At 47.9% G+C, this 23,849-nt stretch overlaps 3 protein-coding genes across 3 annotated transcripts in view; 2 read left to right on the top strand and 1 right to left on the bottom strand.

The window, feature by feature from the left end:
• DPP7 (dipeptidyl peptidase 7) overlaps positions 1-23,849 on the bottom strand; it is a 24,822-nt gene extending 973 nt beyond the window's left edge. The window contains exons 1-12 of the mRNA XM_075519765.1: positions 23,691-23,849; positions 23,201-23,314; positions 19,341-19,480; positions 18,455-18,618; positions 16,413-16,548; positions 13,384-13,465; positions 11,455-11,621; positions 10,157-10,217; positions 1,951-2,069; positions 1,711-1,867; positions 1,327-1,391; positions 402-472 (exon numbers count right to left, since the gene is read on the bottom strand). Of these exons, the coding sequence (XP_075375880.1) occupies positions 402-472; positions 1,327-1,391; positions 1,711-1,867; positions 1,951-2,069; positions 10,157-10,217; positions 11,455-11,621; positions 13,384-13,465; positions 16,413-16,548; positions 18,455-18,618; positions 19,341-19,480; positions 23,201-23,314; positions 23,691-23,766 (1,352 nt within the window). The 5' untranslated portion in view covers positions 23,767-23,849. The remainder of the gene's footprint in view (positions 1-401; positions 473-1,326; positions 1,392-1,710; positions 1,868-1,950; positions 2,070-10,156; positions 10,218-11,454; positions 11,622-13,383; positions 13,466-16,412; positions 16,549-18,454; positions 18,619-19,340; positions 19,481-23,200; positions 23,315-23,690) is intronic.
• On the top strand, positions 3,026-9,335 carry LOC142418219 (kelch-like protein 13). The gene is made up of 4 exons (XM_075519764.1): positions 3,026-4,124; positions 5,401-5,653; positions 7,566-7,726; positions 8,924-9,335. The coding sequence occupies exons 1-4, from the start codon at positions 3,066-3,068 to the stop codon at positions 9,320-9,322; spliced, it is 1,872 nt and encodes a 623-aa protein (XP_075375879.1). The 5' UTR covers positions 3,026-3,065; the 3' UTR covers positions 9,323-9,335.
• LOC142418222 (dual specificity testis-specific protein kinase 1-like) overlaps positions 23,309-23,849 on the top strand; it is a 41,627-nt gene continuing 41,086 nt past the window's right edge. Inside the window, exon 1 of the mRNA XM_075519767.1 lies at positions 23,309-23,491. The gene's annotated coding sequence lies outside the window, so the exon portion shown is untranslated. The remainder of the gene's footprint in view (positions 23,492-23,849) is intronic.

The following is a 23,849-nucleotide window of genomic DNA, read 5'->3' as shown; positions in this document are numbered from 1 at the left end:
TGGGAGGCAGGCTTGAGAGCCCTGAGCTCTCCCTTGCATCAGTGGCTGCTGCCCTTGCTGCTCCAGGCCTGAAGGCTGATGGCTAATGCCAAGAGATGCTGGACTACTTCACATGACTGATTGCTACAAGCTATCACACACTTGTGCCAATCCCTGTGCGAGAACATGTTCTAATCAAAGTACGTGAGCTTAGTGCCGAGTTCTGCACAGCCTGGCTTCCCTGAAGGCTGCAAGAGCCCTGCACTGGGGAAGAGGATTCCTCTTCCACAGTTAGGTGGCAACAGTCTGGTATCCAGTCCTCTTTAAGTAAAGTATCTCTTGGTTCTTCGGACTGTGGCTAGCTAAGATCAATCACCCAGGGCAGTAGGATTTTGTCAGTCAAAGGAGAGTTCAGTACTTACCGGAGATCTAGGTGATGAGCGCCTCCTTTAATGGTCAGTGCAATTAGTGAAGGACTGAGGCTGCTATTTATCTGGAAGGAGAAGAAGCAGAGACAAGCTCTCACCAAGTTACTGGGCAGAACTGGACATCAGTTCTGAAAACTGGAAGATGAGCTGGGCAGGACTGAGGAAGAGCATGGGAAGAGATCCTTGGTATGGCTGATATTGTGTGCATGGCTAACAGTCCTAATGAGCCAAACTGTCCGTCTCAAGTGAAGTGAAGGCTTCCCCCAAGGTGAAAACTGTCAGCCTATTCCAGTACAGACGGTTTGAAGTAACAGGCTCCTTTGGGCCCATGCACCCTAAGCAGCCTGTTCCTCTTGAAGTGGGATTGCCAAGCCAGCCTAAAACAAGGAACTCCTGCATTACAATCAGGAGCTCAACTAACTCAAAATTCAGTTCTGGGTCATTTTTGTTTTTAAGTTTTAAACTAGAGCTCTGCCACCACTCTGAAGTTTTGTTGAACCTAAGCCAAAATATGTCCTGGTTCGAGTTGCTGCTTACAGCAACTGCTTGATCTCACAAAGTATGCTGAGACTGGAGATAGCAAGGAGCACTTGGCTGTCAGCACTGAGACCAAGTTTTGACACAGAAACACAACGGGTTGTGGTTCAGACCCTGGGTGTTGGGTACGGAGGCTCCTGCTGCGTCTGCACTAGTGAAGCCACTGTTGCTGCATCAGTGTTCCTGGCTGATAGACACTGTTCAATGGGTCCAGCATTAATGTCTGGAGGCTCCTGAATGGTTCAGCATAAAACAGCCGCTTGCAGAAACTCAAATGGGCTAAAGATGAATCACCAGTGCTGCTCTGAAAGGGAGAGCGGGGTGGTGTATCACTTGGAAAGGCTGCTCGGTGTGCTCGGTGTGCAGGAGTGCACATGCTTACCCCACCTCCAGCCCACGGGTCCAAGTCTCCATTTGAAAAAATGATGTTGCTTGCACTTTTCAGGTCTGAAATTCAGAGAGATGATATTTGAGAGGCCTCCTTCCTGTCCATTTACCCAAATGTGTTTGGCTACTGCAGCAAACATGGCCAAGAACAGAAAACACAGGAGAATAAAACAAATTCTTGGCAGTTTTTAGTTTTTCCACTTCTGTCTCAAGGAGGTACAGAAAGGTCTGTTTGGCTCAAGTCAGCACAAGGCTTTGACTTTCTGCCAGGACTTGTTAGTGCGCTGTGCCTGTCCCCATGGAGCTCAGTGGGGCGGGGGGGGACACAGGCAGACAGCTACAGGGTAATGCAAAGGGACGAGCAGCCAGCACAACTCACCTCCTCCCCAAAAGTTTGTCTGCAGCCAGCGTGCTCGCGGCCTCACGTGCCATTTGCTCCAACAGTACTGCTCTCGCATGGCCTCTGTGAAGGGCATCTCGGGGAACATGTCAGTCACATTGTTGCTGTTGAAAGCTAAGTTGATCTCTGTGCAAACCTAAGAGAGGTACAAGAGCTGTCGTGGGGTGGGGGAATAACCAGGGCAGCAGCTGAAACCTGTTGGTGTCGCCAACACCTTACCTGGTAGTCCCAGGCCTCGGCGTCTGAGCCGATGCCGCAGCCCGTGGGGTCAGCGCAGGATTGGTACAGCTGGTATATGTCGTAACACTGCGCAGAGCCGGAGGAGTTGTAAAACACCCCTGCCAGGTGGGAACACAGCACAAAGCTAACCTGTCAGTATGTCTCTGCTGTCTCACCCACTGCCTCCCACACGAGCCTCACAGCCAAGACCAAACAGAGGGGTAGCTATCCCAGCTGGGCAAGTGTGTAAGGCTGGGGCAGAGCTAGCAGGGTCTGCACCAGTGTTAGGTACAAGCCTGGCTGCGTGATACCTGTTGCTTCTGCTGTACCCATGGGGAGGAAGAGGCTCCCAGGTGCTCTCTGCTGTCTGCTCATGCCAAAAGCCACGCGACTGGCTCACTAGTCCTTGGGAGAGCACTAGCCCCCAATCCCTAACACACGCAGGAGCAGGCTGTGTACAGGACATTAGTTGAATGCTTCAAACTGAACGGGGGACAACTGCTGAGACCTTCTCACCCCCTCCCTGAAAGTAGCCGTCGTCTGAATGCATCGAATTTAGTCTGAGGGCCAAGGGTGGCACGTCACAGACAGGATTTTGTTTGACTGTTGTTCAAAAAGGGAAGATTGGCATGTGCAGGCTTGCCCAGATGAAAGAGCACCTGACCAGGCGGCCGAGCGAAACATAGCTGGGGAGCTGCCGAAGAATGAGCTGCTTTTTTGTGTGGATGGGTAGTTATCAGATAGCGAGGAGGAGGAATGCGGCTACGCCGGTAGCCGCCTGCTGCTGCCAGTGTCACAGCCCACAGGCAAAACTCACAAACACTGTGGGTTTTGTGTGATAACCAGCACCAACAGCTCCAATTGCAAACGGCCCCACGCGGCTCCGCAAGGCACACGGCACTCTGCGCCTGCAAAGAACTGGGCAGAGGCCATTGAAGAGGGAGGCTGCTGCAGCTACTGCCTTTTGGATGGCTCTGTGGTGCGGGCAGCACAGCCTCAGCTCCCTCAAAACATGAAACCACTGGTTCAGCTGTAGAAGACTGCCCAGGAGATACACTGAGTGCATGCAGCGAAGAGTCCTGGGCCTGCTCCAGGGCTATGCACCTTTCAGAGCAATGCTGCTCAGCTCGCAGGCCAGCACGGCGAGGCTTGTGTCAGACACCTACCTGGCGAAACTCCTGGAAGGGCTCAGCAGCCTTCGCTCACAGAGCGCGCTGTGTGACGTGACACTGGAGGCAGAAGGGGTTTGCTTTCCAGCCCACAAGATCATTTTAGCGTCAGCAAGTAATTACTGCAAGATCCTGTTTGTTGGAAACTTGAAAAGAGCGGGGAGCCCGGATGGTAACATCCAGCTGAAAGCCGTCAGTGCTGCTGGGCTGAGGAATGTTCTCAACTTCATTTACTCCAACAAACTAGACCTCTCATTACAGAATATCGAGGAGACCTTCAAAGCTGCAGAAACCCTCCTGGTTCGGGAGGTGATCCAGCTGTGCTTTCGCTTTCTGGAGGGTTGCTTGAACTGTGAGAACTGCATGGATGTTCTTAACATTGCTAAAAAGCTCGGCCCAACAGAGCTGAGACAGAAAGCCATGTGCTATGCAGGGCAGCATTACAAACAGATCCTGGCTGATCCTCAGTGCCTGAAAGACCTGGACCAAGGAACCCTTTGTGAAATTTTAGACAGGACCGACACCAAGGGATGCAGTGAGCTGGAGCTGTTCAGAGCCGCTGTGAGCTGGCTGCAGCACGACTGCACACGGCTGAAAGATGCAGCAGATATTTTAAGGTACATAAGATTCCCTCTCATTCCTTTACGGGATCTGCAGAGATATGTCCAGGAAATGCCTCTTATGAGGCTGGATTCAGGCTGCCACAGGTACCTGCAGGAGGCTCTGAATTACCACTCCCAGCTGTATGCTCAGCCAGTCCTGCAGACCCAGAGCACGAGCCTCCGCTCTGGTTCCACCGTGCTGCTTGTCACTGGTGGCAGAACCACTGAAAACTGCGTGTGCAGAGAGATGTGGGCTGCAGACCAGAGCTGCAGCACCTGGCACAAGGTTGGGGACCTCTGTGTGCCAGTGTACAACCACTGTGTCGCCATCATCAATGACTTCCTCTTTGTCATCGGGGGACAGTGCAAATTTGATCCCACGGGAAAGCAGCCGTCAAATGAGGTAAGACACAAGAAACCTTTCACCTTGGAAAAATGGCTGGGTGAGGAAGGGAAGGAGTCAATCCTCTTGCCCACCACAGATCTCCCACTTGTACATATTTCTTAGCGCTCTGTGCAGTACTGAAAGCCCTTAGGAATACAGCTTCCAAACTCTCTGGGAAGCAATCAGGTCCTGCCCTGGTCTCACCTTGCTCCTGCTGTAAATTGTCATCCTAATCTGTACACGCCTCCCACAGTGCATGTTCAGCCAGGTCCACGTCAGTCAATCAAGCAACCCCATGAATGCTACCCCTGTCCCCATTGTTGCTGCCATGGGACTCGCATTCAGGAGGCATGGTTAAAGCCTACCACTTTACTTGAGAACTGCTCCTTCCTTGGTTTTGCCCTTGAAAGGCAAATCTGCTTTAGCTCCCAGGACCTTCCCCTTCTGCCTGGAGAGTAAAAAGACTTGTGCAGGATTTTATGTTTTCCTAGATGGCTTCAGCAAGCTTGCTAAAAAAAAAACCAGCATGTTTTTCTTTCCCATGCTCCCAGGGGGCTTGTTTCAGCATTGTACTTAGTTCAGCAGTGCCACTGCAAACAGCAACTCTCTTCCACTGCCTTGAAGGCAGGATACAGCTCAGGAGCCAAGGATGCTGAAGCAGCAGGGCCATGGCACTGGATGCTGGGCTGCAGCCCAAGCCCAGCACTCACTGCATGTGGTTCTGCAGATACTGCCCTTGCTCAGTGACCTGGGCTTTCTAACCAGGACTGACAAAACTAACTTGGGGAGATATTTACTGCTGAACAACATGTGAGTGGAAGCCTGGCAGAGGTGCTGTGCCCCTGTGGTGATGTGCCCCTGTGCCACTAGGGATGAGGGGAGGGGAACCCACTCCTGCCTTCTCCTGGGCGAGAACAGCAGGCAAAGCTCAGCTGCTGTCTTTACTATACACTCAAACAGTAGCAGAGATACAAAATATGCTTGTTTAAATCTCACTGAAAGAGTTTTCAGCTGATGTATGCTAGCTGGTGTTTGAAACAAACCCAATATGTCTCACCTCCTGCTTGCTGCAAGCTGAGCACAACCTGTTCCCAGACCCCCACGGAAAGGCCATAACTGAGCCTCCAGCTCCACTAGGGAGGTACTGCTGTATCCGCTGGCTGGAACTGGAAGTTGAGCCTTTATAAAGCCTTCCTCAGCCCAGGGAAAATGTTTATCAGTTCTTGAAGCCACAGGAGATGCAAGCCAGCCACCCACCTTCTGCTAACCATCACCCATCTGCTGTGATTTCTAGGTTTTCCGATTTGATCCCCGCAACACTTCCTGGCTCCAGGTTGCCAGCATGCTGGAGAGGCGGACACGATTCCACGCGGATGTACTGTCTGATCGCATCTTTGCTGTGGGTGGTGGGACACTGCTGGGGACCCTCACCCGCACTGTGGAATTGTACCAGCCCTCTGACAACAAGTGGGAGTTTGCAGCTCCTTTCCCCACACCTATTGCTGATCATGCAGGCACAACCCACAAGGGAATCCTCTATATTTCAGGTAATAGAGCTAGTAGAAAGCAGCATATTTTCATATAGTTTCGTTGATTTTTGCTGGCATCTTAATGTCACAGTCTAAGGCTGCACCCACACCAATAACACCCACAGCTCCAGTGTCCCTCTCCTGCTGTGTTAGCACAGCCTCACTGCCCTCCTGAAGGGCAAGAATTATTTTCTTTCCAAGACATTAAAAGTGATATCATCTGCTTGCAATCAACACCCCTCCTCACCGTTGACCTTGCAATCCTGGCTAAAACCCAAAGCTTTGCTGTCTGAAAAGGTAAACCAGGAGCAGGCTGCCATACTGTTGGGGATGGGATTAAACCCTGGTATTAATCTGAATGGAAGATGTGGGACTAACCCTACTGTGCTGCTTTGTTAAGCTGTACAAAAAGAAGTATAATGCAGGCTCTTACCCTCTTACCCACTGAGCCTGTACAGCTCTTGCCCCGCAAGGGATCCTCAAGTCTTTACAGGGATCTTTGGTAGGTGGTGCAGGATGTTTAACAATAAAGCAGCATGGGTTTAAACACTTCAGGAAATTGTTGCAGGATCTTTAGCTTTTGTAGCTACTAATTTGGACTTGAAAGATAAGCTTTGGTTTGTCCTAGGAAAATCACTGTGTTGTTTGTGTTACTGCCTCTGCAGTTAAAAGTCCTGGGCCCGTCTGCCATCACTGTAGGCTCCCTGCTTCACAAACCAGTTAAGGCTATCTGGGATCACTGTACTGACCTAGTCCAGATTAACTTCAATTGCCCAGTTGCAATGAAAGGCCTTTCTCTGTGATGGGCTGTACACCTGAGGCCCAAGGGCAGGGAAGGCAGCACACAGGCTGTCCTACCCAGACGTGTACCCTGCTGACAGCAGGGCTCCTGCACTGGCAGCGCAGATGTCTGGAAAGGAAGGAAAATGGTTCAGCTGGGGGAATGGCTGAGGCTCAGGTTCAAGTCCCTGCTTTGACTCAGCTGGCCCACGGTGCCACAGGCAGCTCATTTAACCTCTGTTGGTCTTGATTCCTACCAGAGAGCAAGGACAAAACTGCCTCACAGAGCTTCAAACATACCATAGTGATCTAGGCTGGATAACACTATACCCCTTGGGTATAAGATCTTACCTACCTGTAGCATTCATTTCCTTCTAAACTAGTGGGATAACTGCAAATTTGATTTGCCCAGCCTACAGCCCTGCCCAAGCAAACTGAAAAATTAAGAGCATTACTTCGGTACAAGATTTAAACACAAGCTCCATGCAAAGTGTCCACGCACAGAAAGCATCAAAGCCCAAAGGAGCTGGGGCTTATGGCCAACCTGAAATACCATCTTCCTTGTTTGCAAAGACTCTGCAGGCTGGAATTCAACAGGCAGGCAGCTGGAGGCATTTACCCTTCCCACAGCGGCATGTTCCTTCTGCAAGAAGCTTTTTATAATGCACCCCTGAAATACACAAGTGAGTGCCTAGTAAAGATAAAAAGTTGACAACAGCACTGGCCGATTGGCTCTGACCTTCTGTTGAAGATCCAAAGTTCAAAGAGCTTTGAATGCTTTTCTTTCAAACCACCATTCTGTGACTGCGCGTGCTGGAAGCAGATTCCCCAATTAAAGCTGTTCCTGGTTACACTTGAAATACCAGAAGAGCTTTATTCAAAAATCTTTTGTGGAAAACTATTTACAGAAAGAGCTAGAACTGGTTTGTTTGTTTGTTCCCCCCCCCCCCCCCCTTTAAAATACCTAAGAAGCTCAGGTTTTAAGTTTCACACTGCATCAGCTCTGCAGAATGGTGTGAAATTTTAAACCTGAGCTTCTTAGGTATTTTAAAGAAAAAAAAAAAGTCAGCTTTGCTGATGTTTGCAGAAAGTTTGCTGGATGTTAGAGAGGATGATGGATAGGTTTTCAAGGCTTCTGCTTTCCTTCTAGGGGGCTTCTCTGGGGGTAAAACCTTACGAGACACTTACAGCTACCTCCCTCGCCTCCGACGCTGGATTGGCAACAGTGCCATGGCTTTTACCCGCTGTGATCATGGGATGGCTACAGTCAAGGACAGGATCTTTTGCATTGGAGGAAGGACACTAAAAGGAGTAAGTTCCTTTGCTCTTCTAATCCCAAATCTGATCCAAGATGGGGTCTCTGTATTGCTAGGCCCTGACTGTTTTATTCCAACAGGTTGACCAGTAACTTTATTATTTTTTGTCTCTTAGTGGACTGGCACAGTTGCAAGTCAGGCCAATAAGCTTATGAAAACGTGCCTGCCATTACAATCATGTGCATTAGAAGCTGCCCTGTTGTCACACTCTGTTTGCTAGAGTAAAGCAAATAGAGCAACCTTTGTCTATTTGCTGTTTAAACCATTTTTTTAAAATAGAGAAAACATACAGTGGAGGTGCAGCCTGCTAACACAGGAGAACCTAAGTGTAAAACTGGTCACATACCTACCCCAAACACACTGACCACCTGATTTTCCTTGTCTGAGCTGAGAAGGGGTGAAACACTGGCAGACAGGAAGAAGAATGGACTGTGGTGAGGACACTAGCCTAGATTTTAGGAAAGATGGGCTCAAGTCCTGGAATGCAAATGAAGTCTCTTCAAACGTGGACTTCCCATCTCTGAAAGAGGAGGCAAAGCACTGCCCGGCCTTCTGGGAAGAGACCTGACAGGGACTGAAAGTCTCACTCTAGGAAAATACCATTCCCTGAAGCCAAGAGAACTGAGTTTTCAAAGATCATTCAGCAATTCCTATTTGAAAGTGTAAAGACTCAGGGCCTGGCCCCATTTTACCATGGCAGGTACGGTTTCTTTTGAAGGAATGTGGGTGTCAGAGTACTTAATTGCTCACTGAGGAAGGGACAGAAATCTATAAAGAGGAACTGCACAGCAAGGCTGACATAAAATTCCTCCAGATGACACAAACTCAGTTATTGTCCACAATTCAATGCAATATGGCCCTCTTTAGATGACTTCCTTCATAATGTGTTAAATGCCTGGAGAGCAGGCAGGACTTGGGCTATGCCAGTTCCAGCAGGAGCCTGTGGCACACTCCTCTGATTTTCCAAGAAGAACAAAGCTCCTTTAAAGCTGTGTCATCCTGGTATTTTATTCAGTTTCTTTTGAGGCTCTGATTGCTAAATGTGGATCAAAAATCTGGCACCTTTGAATACCATTTCAAATAGATGTTGAGACACTGGTTTCCTTTATCATGAACCGAGCGAGCCTGACGTGACAGTGATGCCCACTTGAGGCGTGATACGATGGGTGAGTGTTGGTCTGGTTCTTTGCAGGTGGAGGAATGGATTCACGTCAATGAGACGGAGTATTATTGTCCTGTAAGCAATCAGTGGACAACACTAACGCTATCCCCGTTCAACTGCTGCCAGTTCAGCATCACAGCCCATGAGTCTACGCTCTACCTTGCAGGAGGTGGGTCGCTGCAGCACATGCAGAAAGAAGACACTGTTTTCCTGTATGACACAGAGGGGCGGGTATGGAAGAAAGCCAGTCCCCTCCCTAAAGTCCTGGTGGATCATGCCTCTTGCATGATTAAACTGTCCCAAGTGAATGCAGCTGGCGAGACGGGGAGAGGCACAAAGTGCTCCCCTGCAGGCAGGAGGAAGACATCTACCCTCAGCTTCTTCATCACAAAGAAACAAGAGTCCCATTCTGCCTCAGAAAAGAAGTAGGATGTGAATAAGTCAAGCAGATCTGACAGTGTTTGCCAAGACATTAGTGTTTTAACAACTCTTCTAGTTGCCAGCCAAACATCTTTAGCAGTGATTTGGAATTGGTACGTTTCTGACTTGGTGCTATCATGGTGACATGCATAATTTGCAAAAGAAAGAATTAGTTCCCAATCCTACTAAGCTGCATTAAACCCATAAGAATTCCTTAAAACATTTTTTTGTCATTCAGAGCCTGTTTTTCTGAATAATGACCAATGTAGAACTTATTTTTAATGAGCAACTTGAGAGATTTTATGAGGAAGTCTTCAAAAGAGCTTTGAATTCTCTCTCTAATAATTTCATTACAAACACTGCTGGCTGACAAATTAAGTACTCACAGAGATAAATATACACATTTAAGACTGTCTTGCCACTGGATTAAGACCGTAGGGCACTGTGATGACAGCCTTGTCCTCAACAAGCAGACCAGAAAACTTCCTTCAGTGAACGTGCATTGAACCTGTGACTGCTTGAGCCAGAGTATGGGTAAACTTTTAGAAAAGAATCAAGTACCTTAGAAGTCCACATCTCGTGGACAATCAAGAGGCTAAGGGGCTGCTATGGCTGAAAAACCTGACAAGAATAAGTTTGGAAAGGTGAGAGAACGAACCCATGGGCCACTGTGGGACATCTCGATGGACAAAGCCAATACGGGGAAAAACATCCCAGTGGGCGATCGGAGTCATACCAGCTCCCACAATACACAACCTGCACAACAATGCAACAGCTCTACTTACAGGTGCTTCTAGAAAACAGGGCATTAAATAAAAGACCAAACTGATACTATTAACTCACCAACAAGAGCAGCCAGGCCTTGAATTGGGTCTGTGTGGGCAAGGATTTGTTCACAGCCAACCTGGATGAGACACATTACAGGCAAATTGCAGACAGGATAGTTAACAGTCTCTGCTCCACGGAAGGGCTAAGCTGGAAGATTCATTAAAATTATCACTTACGCATTTTATGGTTCAGCAGCTTTCCAAGGGCCTAATGCAACAGGTTTTTGGTTTTTTTTTTTTCCTCCCTTCTAGCAACAAAATACGTAGAAACAAGGGGACAGGGCTAGGACAAACAGTCCCTTTACCAAGTTAAGCAGCTGTGCACAGGCCACGGAGATACACAACAGTTACTTCCTCCTACAATCAGAATATTTTAATGCCCCTCAAGGCAGGGGTAGAATAATTATTTCAATTTTACAGGTTGTTAAACAGACCCTAGAAGGGAACTGGATGCCCAGTGGAGCCAGAGACAGCATCTCCCCAGTCCCAGTACAGTGTAGCCTGTACGACCTCTTGCACAGTATGCATTCCAGGTAGGACTCGAACCATAAATGCCACAAGGCCAGAGGCAAATACAGTGCTGCCAATGTGGTGTGCTGGAGTGCAGCAGAGAACAGCAGCACAAGGCTGACAGCACATCAGAAGAAACCAAGAATTGCAACAGCAACTGGTGATCTGGGATCAAAGCTGGGACCTTTCAAAAGCAGCTGGTGTCTGAGAAGTCTTTGTAACCCCCTGAAACCCAGGCCGCTTTCCCACACTTTGCCATCTCCGACTCTCTTGAAAGTTTACAGGTTTTCTAGTCCTCACAGCAGCAGACTTTTCTCTGCATTATACTCTGAGGTATGTCCTCTTCCTGGGCGATACTTAGAAAGGAGCCTGATTTTTAGATCTCCCATCCCTACCCACCAAGAAAAATACATCTATCAAAGTCTGCTGAAATGGGCTACAACAAAACTACATTTTTTTTGAAAGCTACAGGTTTTTAGTGTTTAAAAGCTGAAATCAACAAGCTTGCACAGGCCTTTGTGTCTAAGGTAAAGGCAGAGCGAGGTAGGAGTGGCTCCGGCAAACCCTCCCTGACGAGCCTTACGGCAGTGCATTTCAAACACAGCAGTCACCGTCACAGAAAAGTTTAAAATGTGTAGATTTACTGTCAGAGTGGAAGGGCTGCAACAGCCACCACTACCCCCTCCCATCACCATCACCAATGGGGTGTGCCTGAACAGTGTCCCAGGCTGTGCAGCCCCCTGCACTCCGGTCACCGAGGTGCACATCAGAAACCGCGACTCTCACCCGTGTCCTGATACTCACCTTCACTGGATTGGCAGGGAGGTGACCCATGAAATCGGTTTTGTAAGGGTAGTCCATCATGGCCATCATGGTGAAGGCATTTCTAGCAAACCCAAAAAGCTGGTAAACATCCTCCTTGCTAGAGACCTTATTGCATGTGGCCATTTTGCTGCTGATTTCATCGTAGGCTGCAGAAGGAAGGAAAATGAAAGGCACAAACTTCAACAGAGGGAAATAATACCAGGCTTCAGCATCTTGTTTCATTCTGGAGTAAGGAGATGCCATAACACACAGATGAGGTTTCTAGTGGGAAGGACACATTACATCTAAATTTACACACACGTGGATGTTCAGGCACAGCCTTCCTGTGCAGCTGCATGACCCTGCGTGGCCCATGGCCCACACTCGGCCCCTCACGGAGCCACCGAGACATCTCTGGGGAGCCCAGAGGTATCAGCACCCACCGAGACAGAAGCAGTCCTGGCTGGTACAGTGAGAAGAGCAGCTTGGTACGAGCCCATCCTTGCCCATGCCCTGCCTGGCCGCCTTCTCCTCACCCCCGCAGCCTCCCTCCTCAGCGTCTGCTGTCCCCTGCAGGGCAGTCTCCCATGCAAGCTCTCATGCAGGACAGCAGGGTACAGAGCACAGGTCCCAGTGGGATTCAACAGCTGAAGAACTCTCAGGGGGAAAAAAAAAAAAAAAAAGCTCCTTGGGAGCTGGGTACATTTGCAGTAAGAATTGCCAAGTGACAATAGTCTTCACAAAGTCACAAAACTCCTGAGACTGAAGTGCCTTCAAACTTCAGTGTGATGCAGAGAGGTCAGCTGGAGTCAGGAAATCCGTCTTTGAAGAGATTCCTTCAAGATGCACTCATATACCTTTGCATTTCTGCTGGGGAAAGCTGCTCCCTTCATTTTCATCCTCCATGTTTTGAAGTCGTAGTTCCTGTCTGTCCCCATCGAACTCTACAAGCTGCCCACTGGAGCCCGGCTGTCTTTACTTGGAAACCCAAGGCCTGGGACCTGCCTCTGGATACTCACTTGAGAGCCTAAGCCTTAAATATGGCCAACTTATCCACCCTGCTGCAGAAAGCATGGCCCCAGGCAGACCTTGAGGACTTTGGCTATTTAACGGTAACGTTTTTCCTGCTGTGACCCAAAGCTAAATGAGGTTTTGGACCCCCAGCTCCAAAACCAGGGGGGAATTACCCCCTGGTAATTCCAGGACCAGCTCCTGCAGCGAGGCAGCAACAGCAGCCGTCAGAGGCTCGCAGCCCTTGACGTGCAGCACCACAGACTAAGCCAAGCCTTGAGACAGACCAAGAACCCACCACAGCTGTTCCAACACCACGCACGGCTCCCAGGAGACGCTGCATCGGCCCACAATATCTGCTCTGGCCTACATGGGAGACATTGCAGAGATCTTCACCAGTCTCTGTCCTTGGCTTCACCTAACTGTCCAAGGCTGGAGATGAAAGAGACAGCGACGGCTGCTTGAAGACCTAGACTGCCTTCCAAATATTTCTCAGATATGTCCAGTGAGCTGAGCCATGCAGTTGTCATACCCACCTGAACAGTTCTCAACAGTGTGGGTATGGAGGACAAGTATCTGGTGAAACACAAGGCTTTACCAGCATAAAATGCAGGTGTTTTGCACCTGCAGGTGTTTTTGCACTTTGGTGCAGAAAAGAGTTTCATTAACACTGTGCAAACCCCCACATAGATGCTTTCATTTTGGTGTCAGTTACTAATTTTAATGCTAACTGAAATTGTTCATTAAATCAAAAATCAATCGTGCAAGCAGAGAGGCAGCCAGGTGGGCATTTGCATTGATTTAGCTGAACCAATTGAAGACGTAGCTGAAGTAAAACTGAATCAACTTTTTTCCACATGGCTGGGACTGCCTGCTGGCTGCCCTTGGGAAGCCATCTGCAGGGCTATCTCTCCTTACCTCCACCCAGGCACAGATCCTTAATCTGTTGGAAGGCTTTGCGGACAGCTGTGACACAGCCTGGGCTGGACTTCTGAAAGTCCTGAAGGGACAGAAAAGACACAGGATTACGGTTGCACAGAGGAGCTATATGTGGATGCTGCACTGGGAAGAACTGCTAGGAGTACCAGGAGATGACAGGGGTTACTGGCCCACTGGTCAGAACCTCATCTGCATCTCCAGGAGCAGTGACACTGGTGCTTCTGCCTTGTCCTCCAGACAATCAAGACCTCCCAGCAGACCAAGCAGCAACTGTTTCACCAGGTCTCGCTGGGAGGAGCTGTTAGACAAAACACTTTGCACTTAGTGGAGCCATCAGACTGAACACAAAGCAGTGAGAGGAGACACATACCTTGGCCAGGACATGGGAAGAGGGTGCCAGGCTGCTAGGCCTAAAAGGTTTTGTTGTTTGTTTGTTTTTAAAAAACACACAATAGAGTTCTTCCAGCTGCACTTTGTCTATGAGAAGGAGCTATGGAGAAGTCAGTTATGCATAGGGGGCAGAGCACTGGTTTGGGAACCAAGACCTGCTTTTCTTAAGCCTGCCAGTGACCTGCCAGATGACCAAGAAGGCCATGTCCTTTTTCTTGGGAAAAACATTACTGATCCTGAAAAAGCACTTTAAGGTATGTTTGAAGAGCTGTGGCTGCTTATGCTGGTGGAACAAGTTGTTTCTGTCACTGAAGGCTCTAGCAACCCAAACTGTTTCTCTTCTGTCAGCTTGTAAGGCCGTTTGAGATCTGCTGGCAACCAGTGCTTTGTAATAATAAGAATTATTAGGGCTCATTTACAGTCCCTTTACCATGCTAGAGCAATGGTTAAGTCACTAGCTAATCACTAGCTAAGCATTTTTCTTATAAAGACCCAGCCTCAACTAAAAATAGATTTGGGACCTTTCTTTTATTCCTAACTCTGCCTTTGTCTGATAGTTATGCTTAGAGAAATCCCTATGGGGTTTTCCACAGTTTACCTGGGCATCCCTTTAGGGGTTCCAAATCTCCTTCTGGATGTGCTTATTGATCTTCATCTACTAATGGCTCTAATTGGAGTGTGGGGATGGATTGGCCTGGGACAGGGGAGCAGGTCTGCTCTGGCTGCCGTGACAGCTGAGCTCCCCAAAGGCAATGCTGGACTGCTGCAGTGCACTGCCCGGCACACTAAGGAACCACCACCCATTCCAGTTGTCCCACGCAGACCCTTATGGACCCAGGAACAGTTCGGCTGAGCTGTCGCAGAAGCAGAGGCAGGAGGCATTACAGCCATTCCAAGGAAAGCTGTTCCCCCTCCAGGCTGCCAGCTTTACTCCTTTGAATCACACCTAATTCAGATGTCTAAACTGACCTAAGTTGATGGCCTGAACAGCCCCTGCAGCAGTAACCTTATGGGAAGCATGCATATGGCTATATGTGTAGTATTCACACAGGGGCTTTCTGCCCAGCTGCAGGCAGGGCAGGTGGCATATATAACCTAGTCTTATGCAAATACCTTATGCAAGATCAACTTTCTGCCCTTTGCTAACTTTGTGAGTTGGAGGCTTATGAAGGGAGCTGGAAAAACTCAGTAAAAGTCACAGAGAAAGCTGCTTTGAGACAATACACTCTGACTCACAAAAAGAGAAAGCTCCCACAATGATTCATGAAAGGTTTGTGCCTTCATTAGTATTAACAGCTCTCAGGGGCATTCTCTCACCAAGAAGAGCAATTGAATTCAGATTTCAGATGCACAGATTGCTTTTATTCGAACACACTGAAGGTGGAAGGAATTACTTTGAAAACAAAACAAAGTGCTTGCTTAGGATCTCAGCCCAGAGAGATCCCGGCTTACCACTGCAGAGAGAATATATTTCAAATTGAATTGGAAAGTTTTTTCACATGAAAAGGTCAAAGCCCTAATTTCAGGGGGGTGTAATGACTCACAGCATATTCACAGCTAAAGCAAGACAGAGCTATCAGCTGAACAGGGCTTCTGAGAAGGAATTAGCTTCAACCAGGGAAGAATTCCCACTGCAAGACCTGTTAGATGACTAAGTGGTATTACATTTTTTGTTTTAAAATGTATGATTTTAAGACAAGATATCTTTTATTCTCTTATACACTTAGAGTTTCAAATGCTATTGTGTTTATTTTCGTATGATAGTCTCTTCTTTACACTTACTGGTAATGCTACCTGTCTTGTAAGTCTCTGCATTGAAATAAGGTTTTCATATAGGTTTTCATAAATAAGAGCAAAAAGACCACAAGTTTCATACACAGGTAGTTCATGCAAAGCCATCTGTGTCACCCAGATCTAGAAATCCACGTCAAAAAAGAGGCAAAACAGACAGCATCACAAGGTTTCAGTACTACCAGGCAGTACATTTCTTTCCTTATAAACTAAATGTAAGTCAGTTCTAAGCAATACCACCTTCCTGTGGTATTTCTATGTCCTCAAAATGTGACAGCCACATTTAAATATTGGTTTTAAGTGAACCCAGGACACCTTGCATATTTTTAGTTAGTGAGATGAAGATTTCCAAGCTCCTCATTTCAATGCAATCATCTTGGGACTAAGGAGCTGCTGTGAATCATTGATATCAATGCAAATACAGTATTCTGGGAGAGGATTTGAAGAATAAATTATCCAAAGGGGGTTCAGCCAGGCACAAAGGAAAACTTTCAGGCTGTAATATGGTCAAGTCACTAGAAATGGGAAAGTGAATCCTTAGTGGTACTAAAGGTGCCGGAACCAAGTTGTGCTGCTCATCAGAGCAGCACCTTTGGGCCCTGAGCCACCACAGCTAAGGCAGCGCTCAGCCATCACACCTGCAGCTGCTGCTTCTCCTTGCGGGTTCCCATTTAATTGCATTCCCTGCCTAGCACTGATGCTGTGAAGACAGATCTGTCTTTTTAACTTAACTTTTAAGATGTGTCTGTTTAAACACATGGAAAAGGAAAAAAATCCAGCCTTCTTAAAGGAAGAAAACTATGCTCCTGAAAAGAGATGCTACTTACTGCTGTTACATCTCTGAAGAACTGGGTGGGGTCTCCAAGCCCAGCCACAGACAACAGAGGAGCACTAGCAGCTAATGCTCCAGCCACAATGTTTGGGTATTTCATCCTCATGTAAGCACTCAGCATTCCTCCATAGCTGCCACAGGAGAGACAAAAGAGTTATAAGCTGTCTGTTAAAGGAAATAACATAGTAACTCAGAAGTTCAGGCCATCATTCACAGGCTCACCTAACCCAATGCAACAAGAAGCTTATGGATATCTACTAGATGCCATCCTCATGTAAAAGGATCCAGTTATGGCCAATGAGCAGCACACAATGTGTTCTTACTGGCCTTTCCCCAAACACTCACACCAATTCCGGTGGGAACACAGCAGCCCAGTTTGCTTCTGCAGCCAAATGTAAATCCTGCCTCAATATTAAAGTCTGCACCATCCTGAGTGTGTCCTGACAGGTTCAGTGCAGAACCAAGTGAGGCTCAAGTGAAGCTGTCACTGTTCAGTGTGGGAAGGAGACACATTTTGCATACAGGATTATAAAGACTAGCTAGGCTCTTAACAAAGGGTATCCCTGAGCACTACAGAATATGCAGCCCTCTCTACTGCTGGAAAGTGGAGAGTATTCTCCCTGGGCACCCCAAATAACAGCTGCATAAATGATGAGCACAGGTATAGGGAAGAGGAGATATTAACAAATACCACAATAAAACTCAAAGCCACCTTGGCAGCTTCAGTGCCAGAGTCACAATCTGCAGATATATCAAGGATTGCTAGATAAACCCAAGGTGACAAAAGATTCATATGCTGATGTTTGTAGAGTTACTCTGAGGTCACTTCTGGGGGTAGCAAATGACATCCCCAAAATGCACGTAAAACCTGGTCTAACTCCAAGCTTAGAGGTATTCAAGTCTCCCTCCCCACCCTCTCAAGTGGTTGGAGTAAATACCATTCCCATATCACCCAAGCAATATGCATATTGCAAAAAGCAATATGCATTTCTCTAACCCTGGTATTGGAAACAGGCATTAGCTGAAACCTGCCACAAGTAATTTCAGGTTAAAGTCTGGCAACGTTATAAGCAACAAAAGAGGGTGGGGTTTTTTTCTCCCATGGGAAGTGCTGTGCTGCTCCAACACTGCCATATTTCAGTATTCTTCATGTGGGTTTAGTGCTGTTCAGGGCTGCTGCAGACTGAACTCTTATTTACACACATGGAGCTGTAGTCTAACATGCAGCCCAGCTAGCAGGTCTTGCTGAATCCCTCTCCCACCTCCCCACCCCAGGACAGCTCCTGGCCCTTTTTACACTAGCTACTGTCCTGATAGTCACAGTACAAACACCTCTGAGATCAACAGTCTGGCCACCACCACAGCAAACTGGAAGCTTAATGATAAGTGTCAGGTCAAATGCTTTTTAGCTCACTGCAGCTGAATTAGAAGCCCTATACTCGGTGGAAGCCTTTTAAAGGGAAGCATCCCTCTACTACAAGTGTGGGGAGTCATTCAAGAGACAAGGACATTGCATCAACACAGCTGCAACAGAGCAAGCACTTTGGGGAAGGACTTCTGCTAGGAAGCGAGGAGCAAACCAAGCAGCAGGTTGCAAAGCAGAATTATAAAGGAGCCTACAATGAAAATGGCTGGATGTCGTTAAAGAGGCTGTGTTTAATAAAAAGCTGGGAGGCCCCTGGAAAGAATATTTTACCAATTATTAGTTTTCTGTATTTCCAATGTAAAATGTTCTTATCCTGCAGGAGGAATTTCCCATTTTCTGCAGTTCTGGCTGACTCGTACATTGAAGATGCCTAGAAACATCCAGTCAGTGGTGCTTCTCCAAAGCAATCACAAATCGAGACTAATTCTTAATGTGAGAGCTGATTCGGACCTGGTGATGAGCCCTTGGGAGCTCAGGCACACGCGCATCTGCTCTCTATTGGATAGCTTAAAGCTCTGCCTTTAGAACTTGCTTGGGAGCCAAACAGATCTATAAGAACAGCATGACTGTGGCTGGGAAAGGATGCAGAGAAGAGCACACACAACCTTTACCTGCCTCCAAAAGCAATGACAGGGCAGTCTGCAGCATCATACTGCTGCTTAAGCTCAGTAATTAGCACTGCATAGTCAGCAAGGGCTTGTTCCACAGTAAGCAGACCAGTCTTCTTCAGCTGTGTTGACTCAAGTCCAAATGGAAGAGACTTCCCATAGTACCTCTGAAAGGAAAGAGATAGGCTGAGGAAACGCTGGTGTCAAGCTCTGGGTCTTCTCTGTTGTCACTATAGAACTGGGATTAGTGTGCACAAATGGGAACCAATAACAGAGCATGTGGTGTCCTCTAACTTGTTTGTAACTGAGGAAGTGCCTTGTCTCCTGCATCTGATAAACAGAGACCTTCAGGACATATCCTGTAGAGAATGGACAGTCCATGACAAGCTACTTCAGTGGGTGCCAAGTGGGCCCTCAGCATGCACGTCTCTCCCGAAATCCCCAACTAGAAAACGGAACAGAGTAATCTCTTCATGCATAAGTTCTGGAATAGTAGATTTAATAGAGTGGTGTGGGAAAGGTGGGCTTGGGACTTCGTGGGCTAGAGAGATTAAATATTATCCAAACAAAATAACTCTCTAGTCCAGTGTGGAGTTTGAGGCCTGTGGAAACTATTTACAAGAGCACTGGTCTAAAGCAAATACACCATGGCATAGGTTTTACTGAAACAGCAGTCTGTATCCTGGATTGCTGGTAGGCATAGTAAAAAAAATTCAGAAGCCATGGTTAAGTAAAGGAGAGCTGCTACCATGAGGAAAAAGCTTACAGCAGGTATACCTCATCTTCATGGCAAGAGATGTTATTATTTTTCCAGACCTGCAGAAAGCTGAATTCAGTAATACTGAACAGAACAAGACTCTATAGTATGCATAATGACTAAAATACTCACATGCTCAGCAAAAATCACAAGTGCTTGCTGTTCCTCTGCTAATTCAAATATGAAGTCAGAGTTCTGAGCAAAAGTCCAGATGTCACCTTCATTGCCAGTATAGAAAAAGATGGGTCCAAATCCTTTCTTCCAGAACTTTGCTGAGACAATTGACAGAAGCAAATTTAAAAAATAAACAAAAACAAACAAACAAAAACCCCATGAGCATGAAATGACCCTACTTTTGGTGAGTTTGGGCAGGAGCTTAACAAGGAAGGGCTCTGTGAACAGGCTGATCCCCGAGACCTGAGCTGGGGAATAAAGGTGTTAGAAAGGCCAGGCTACAGAAACCTCTCATTTGAGCAGGGGTAAATAAGAGCTTCCATGAGATCAGCACATGGCCTGCAACTTCCACTTCTGCCTGAAAACCCCTAAAATCTCAGTTCTGCAAGGCATTTGGAAACAGCTTCCCCCCAAAAGAGTGATTTCCTATTTATATACCCTTTTCAGCCCAACTCATCCCAAAACACTTGCACAGATCACTTTTCCCACAAAATGGACATTAGGGAATTGCCTGCATCTTTCTGCTGCTCCTGCTGTGATGCATAACGTAGAGCCAAGCTGTAAATCACATATCATAGAACAGTTTGGGTTGGAATGGACCTTGAAAGATCATCCAGTTTAACCCCCCTTCCGTAGGCAAGGATATCTTCCACTAGATCAGGTTGCTCAAAGCCCCAACCAGCCTGACTTCAAACACTTCCAGGGATGGGGCATCCACAGCTTCTCTGGGCAACCTGGTCCAGTATCTCACCATCCTGATAATAAGACATTTCTTCCTTATGTCCAATCCAAATCCACCTTCTTTCAGTTTAAAACCCGTGCCCCTTGTCCTGTCACTACAGGCCCTGATAAAAAGTCTCTCTCCATCTTTCTTATAAGCTCCCTTTATATATTGAAAGGCTGCAATATGGTGTCCCCAGAGCCTTCTCTTCTCCAGGCTGAACAACCCCAACTCTCTCAGCCTCTCTCCAGAGCAGAGGTGCTCCAGCCCTCTGACCATTTTCATGGCTCTCCTGTGGACCTGCTCTGACAGGTCCATGTCTTTCTTGCACAGGGGACCCCAGAGCTGGATGCAGTACTGCGGGTGGGGTCTCACAAGAGTGGAGTAGAGGGGGAGAATCATCTCCCTCGACCTGCTGGCCACGCTGCTTTTGATGCGGCCCAGGATATGCTGCTGCTGATATATGTTACATATATAACACAGACACGTACATCTATCTCATATGATATATTATATATATATATATATGATGATATACGAAGATGATGTGCTTCATCTTCTTATCTGTTTATGACTGAAGGCAAATTGAGACTGGCAGGACAAGCTGACTCATGATGTCAATACTTGCTTGTCTAACAAACAGTTGCTTTAATGCCTGCTGACTTTAACAAACATTTGATTTTAGCTTAGTCTTAAATTGCACAGGAATTAAGAGGGATAATAAATAGCTTTCTTCAACAACAGACCTCAGACCGTCAGTTAAGTGTTGATTTCAACACATTGCCACATCACCCAAAGGGACCCTCCAACAGCAGTTTTCCTATGGACGCTGCTCACACGAGGCCTGTCGCATGAGGCTGTTTCCATTATGAGAGGCCTGAATTTAATTCTTGGCACTCTCAACACAGACTTGCCAAAGCAGGATTTGGCTTGGAAATGGGTCCGAAACCTTTCATTAGTGAATCTGCTGCTCTTTGTTAACAAAGAGGCTGATTCTCTTTCTGTGTTGCATTTGCTTTGGGTATCAGGTAGGAAACTGAAGTGCTATCTTTACTCTGGCTTTTCTTCTGATACGCTTTGTGGCTCCTGGAATAAACAACCATTCACAGGAGCCAAAACCAAACCAGACAGGTTGCTTAAGAAGGTATCTATTTTTAGATTGAAATCCTGGGGATCTGCCAGCTAACCTCAAGACAGCCAGATGCCTGGTTGTGAAATAATAGTCTCCTTCAAGTTCTCACTGATAATCTGAAAAGTCTCGTATTGCACAAGAAGCAGTAGAGAGGAAAGGAACTACTCACAGGAATTTTGAGTAAGAAACTATCTATAAACCAACTGCAATATTAATGTTTTGTTTCTCACAAATATTATTCAGCTCTGCCCAGGACACACAGATAAAACAACACTTTAAAAAGAAAACAAATAAATGTTATGCAGTGCTTTAAACCAGGAGACCCCAAAGTTCTGTTCAGAAAGGGCAATTTAATTAGTGACATTTCAGCCCTGGGTGTGCTATCAAAATTCACTGGTGTTCCTATATCTTTGGGCTGAACTGATCCATGAATTCAAGCTTGGTGAAACATATATGACTGGGTGCAGGTGCTGAACAAGCTGCAGAGTAACAGGTGATGTGAAGAAGGTGAGATGCCACATACGAAGCCCCAGATGCAGGCAGTCGGTGAAGCAGCAGCAGGCAGGCGCCAGGCTGGGCAGCACTCTGGGCTGGTGCTATTCACAGCTCTACCTTTGTACTCTCCCTGCAAATCTCTCCCTGATTCCTCCAAGCAGACAGGACTGAAAAACATGTGACACTGGTTATTGAAATTGCTGTCTTTTTAGTCACACACTGTTTAGAAAAGCCTCCTCTCTCTTACTGTCTGTTGCACACAAGATAACTCATTATTTGGCTAGAAAGGAAGTCACTGCCAGCTCCTTTCCTGAATCCCTCATTGTTCGGCATGGCTTAAACTATCTAAAGTTGCAGGGGTTTAAATAATGCAAAACACTGACCCAAGAGGAGTTATCTTCACTCCCAAGAACAATGGGTACAGAGTGCAAGGTTTAGTTCACTATTTGTTTTTCCTGCAGCATTCAGAGCAGCGAGTTGCACTTGTAAGAGTCTCTGTGGCCAATCGAAGACACACATGCACAGAGCCAGCCCTGGCGCAAGCCTAACGGAGCTGCTGCTTCTGGTCTGCTCTTGGCCAATCACCACACCTGCACCCCACACCTCGCAGCCAGAATGGCAGGTTGAAGGGAAGGAGAGGAGGATACAGACAACGCCAGGGGGAATTGATAGAGGCCTTATGAAACAAGATGCTTTTTGTATAAACATCGCGTGCCTTGCTAACAACTGTGCCCTTGAAGAAAAACTAAGAGACTGATAAAAGGGGAATATGCAGGCCTCGTTAATCACTAACCTTCAAAGAAGAAACTAAGATGAGGAACTCTAAGGACAGATAAAGGAAACATCTTGTTATCTTGAAACAAATTTCTGGGCTGGGAGGATATGACACTACGTGAAGTCAACAAGATTTACAGAAACTAGGGGAAAGGTAAAGACGGCAGGGGGAGATCATGACCACCAACTCAATTAAAGACCAAAGAAAGATACCCCCCCACTTCCTGCAAGCATGTGCAGAATATTAAAGTAGCGCTGTAGCTTTAAGTTGAAATAAGAGAAATGTAGACCAATAGAAAACTACTTTGTGTAATTACTTATGCATATGCATAGCTAGACCGTACAAACACTGTACTTGTATGAGCGAACTTTGTGCTAGCTTTGCGGAATGACCACCTAGCACTCATCTCTGCGCAGACACTAAATAAAATACCTCTGCCCTGTGTGCGTATTGCAGTCTCGCACACCGGGTAAACGACCTCACACTCGTGGGATACCAGAATGGCTGGCTCAGGGGGCTGGCACTCCGCTCAGACTGACTCCTGGCTGCTCAGCACAGCTCTGAGCACCAGACGGAGAGGCTCTCTGCCTCAGCGCAGGAGCGGTTAAAGCTTAAGCAGACAGAAATTCAGCCCTGAGCCGTAGTAAGGCCCTGCCGCCTTGGGGCTCGGCTGCAGCACACCCCCCGGGACCTACCTGAGACCAGGTACCGCTGCGGGAAGGTCTCGTTGTCACAGATCTCGAAGCTGAAGTGGTCCCGCACCTGCTGGAAGAGCCGCTCCTCCAGTCCGGGCCCAGCTGCCCGGGCAGCTGGAGGGGGAACCGTCAGCGCACGGGAAACCGGCAACCAGCGCCGCCGCCCGGCCCGGCCCAGCCCTGGTAACTGCGGCCCAGGGGAGCCCGGGGTACCCGTCCAGCGCGCCCCAGGTCGGCTGGGGCTCCCGCCCAGGGAGGCTGGTTCTAGGTCCCGTCCGGGGCCCAGCCCTGGTAAGTGGGGCCCAGGGGAGCCCGGGGCACCCACCCATCGCTCCCCAGGCCAGCTGGGGTCTCCCGCCCATGGAGGCTGGTTCGAGGTCCCGTCCGGGCCCCCGGGAGGCCGGCCGGGGAGTCCCAGCCGTGGCAGGGCCGCGGCAGTTCGGGGCTCCGGCCCGGGGAGGCGGGCAGGGGTCCGGCCTGGGGCACCCACCGGGCGCGGCGCCAGCCGGCGGCAGCGGCGGCAGGAAGAGGAGTAGGAGCGACAGCAGCGTTTCCATGGCACCCATCCGGCTCGCGCCTCCACTCCGCGCGCACCGGACAACCCTCCCGCGTGGGAACCCCAGGCAGCTGGTCACATGACACCAGGGCT

The sequence above is a fragment of the Mycteria americana genome, chromosome 17 (assembly GCF_035582795.1).
Source record: "Mycteria americana isolate JAX WOST 10 ecotype Jacksonville Zoo and Gardens chromosome 17, USCA_MyAme_1.0, whole genome shotgun sequence".
Lineage (NCBI taxonomy): Eukaryota > Metazoa > Chordata > Aves > Ciconiiformes > Ciconiidae > Mycteria > Mycteria americana.
The sequence above is the reverse complement of the archived record's forward strand: the minus strand, read 5'-3'. Positions and strand labels throughout refer to the sequence as shown.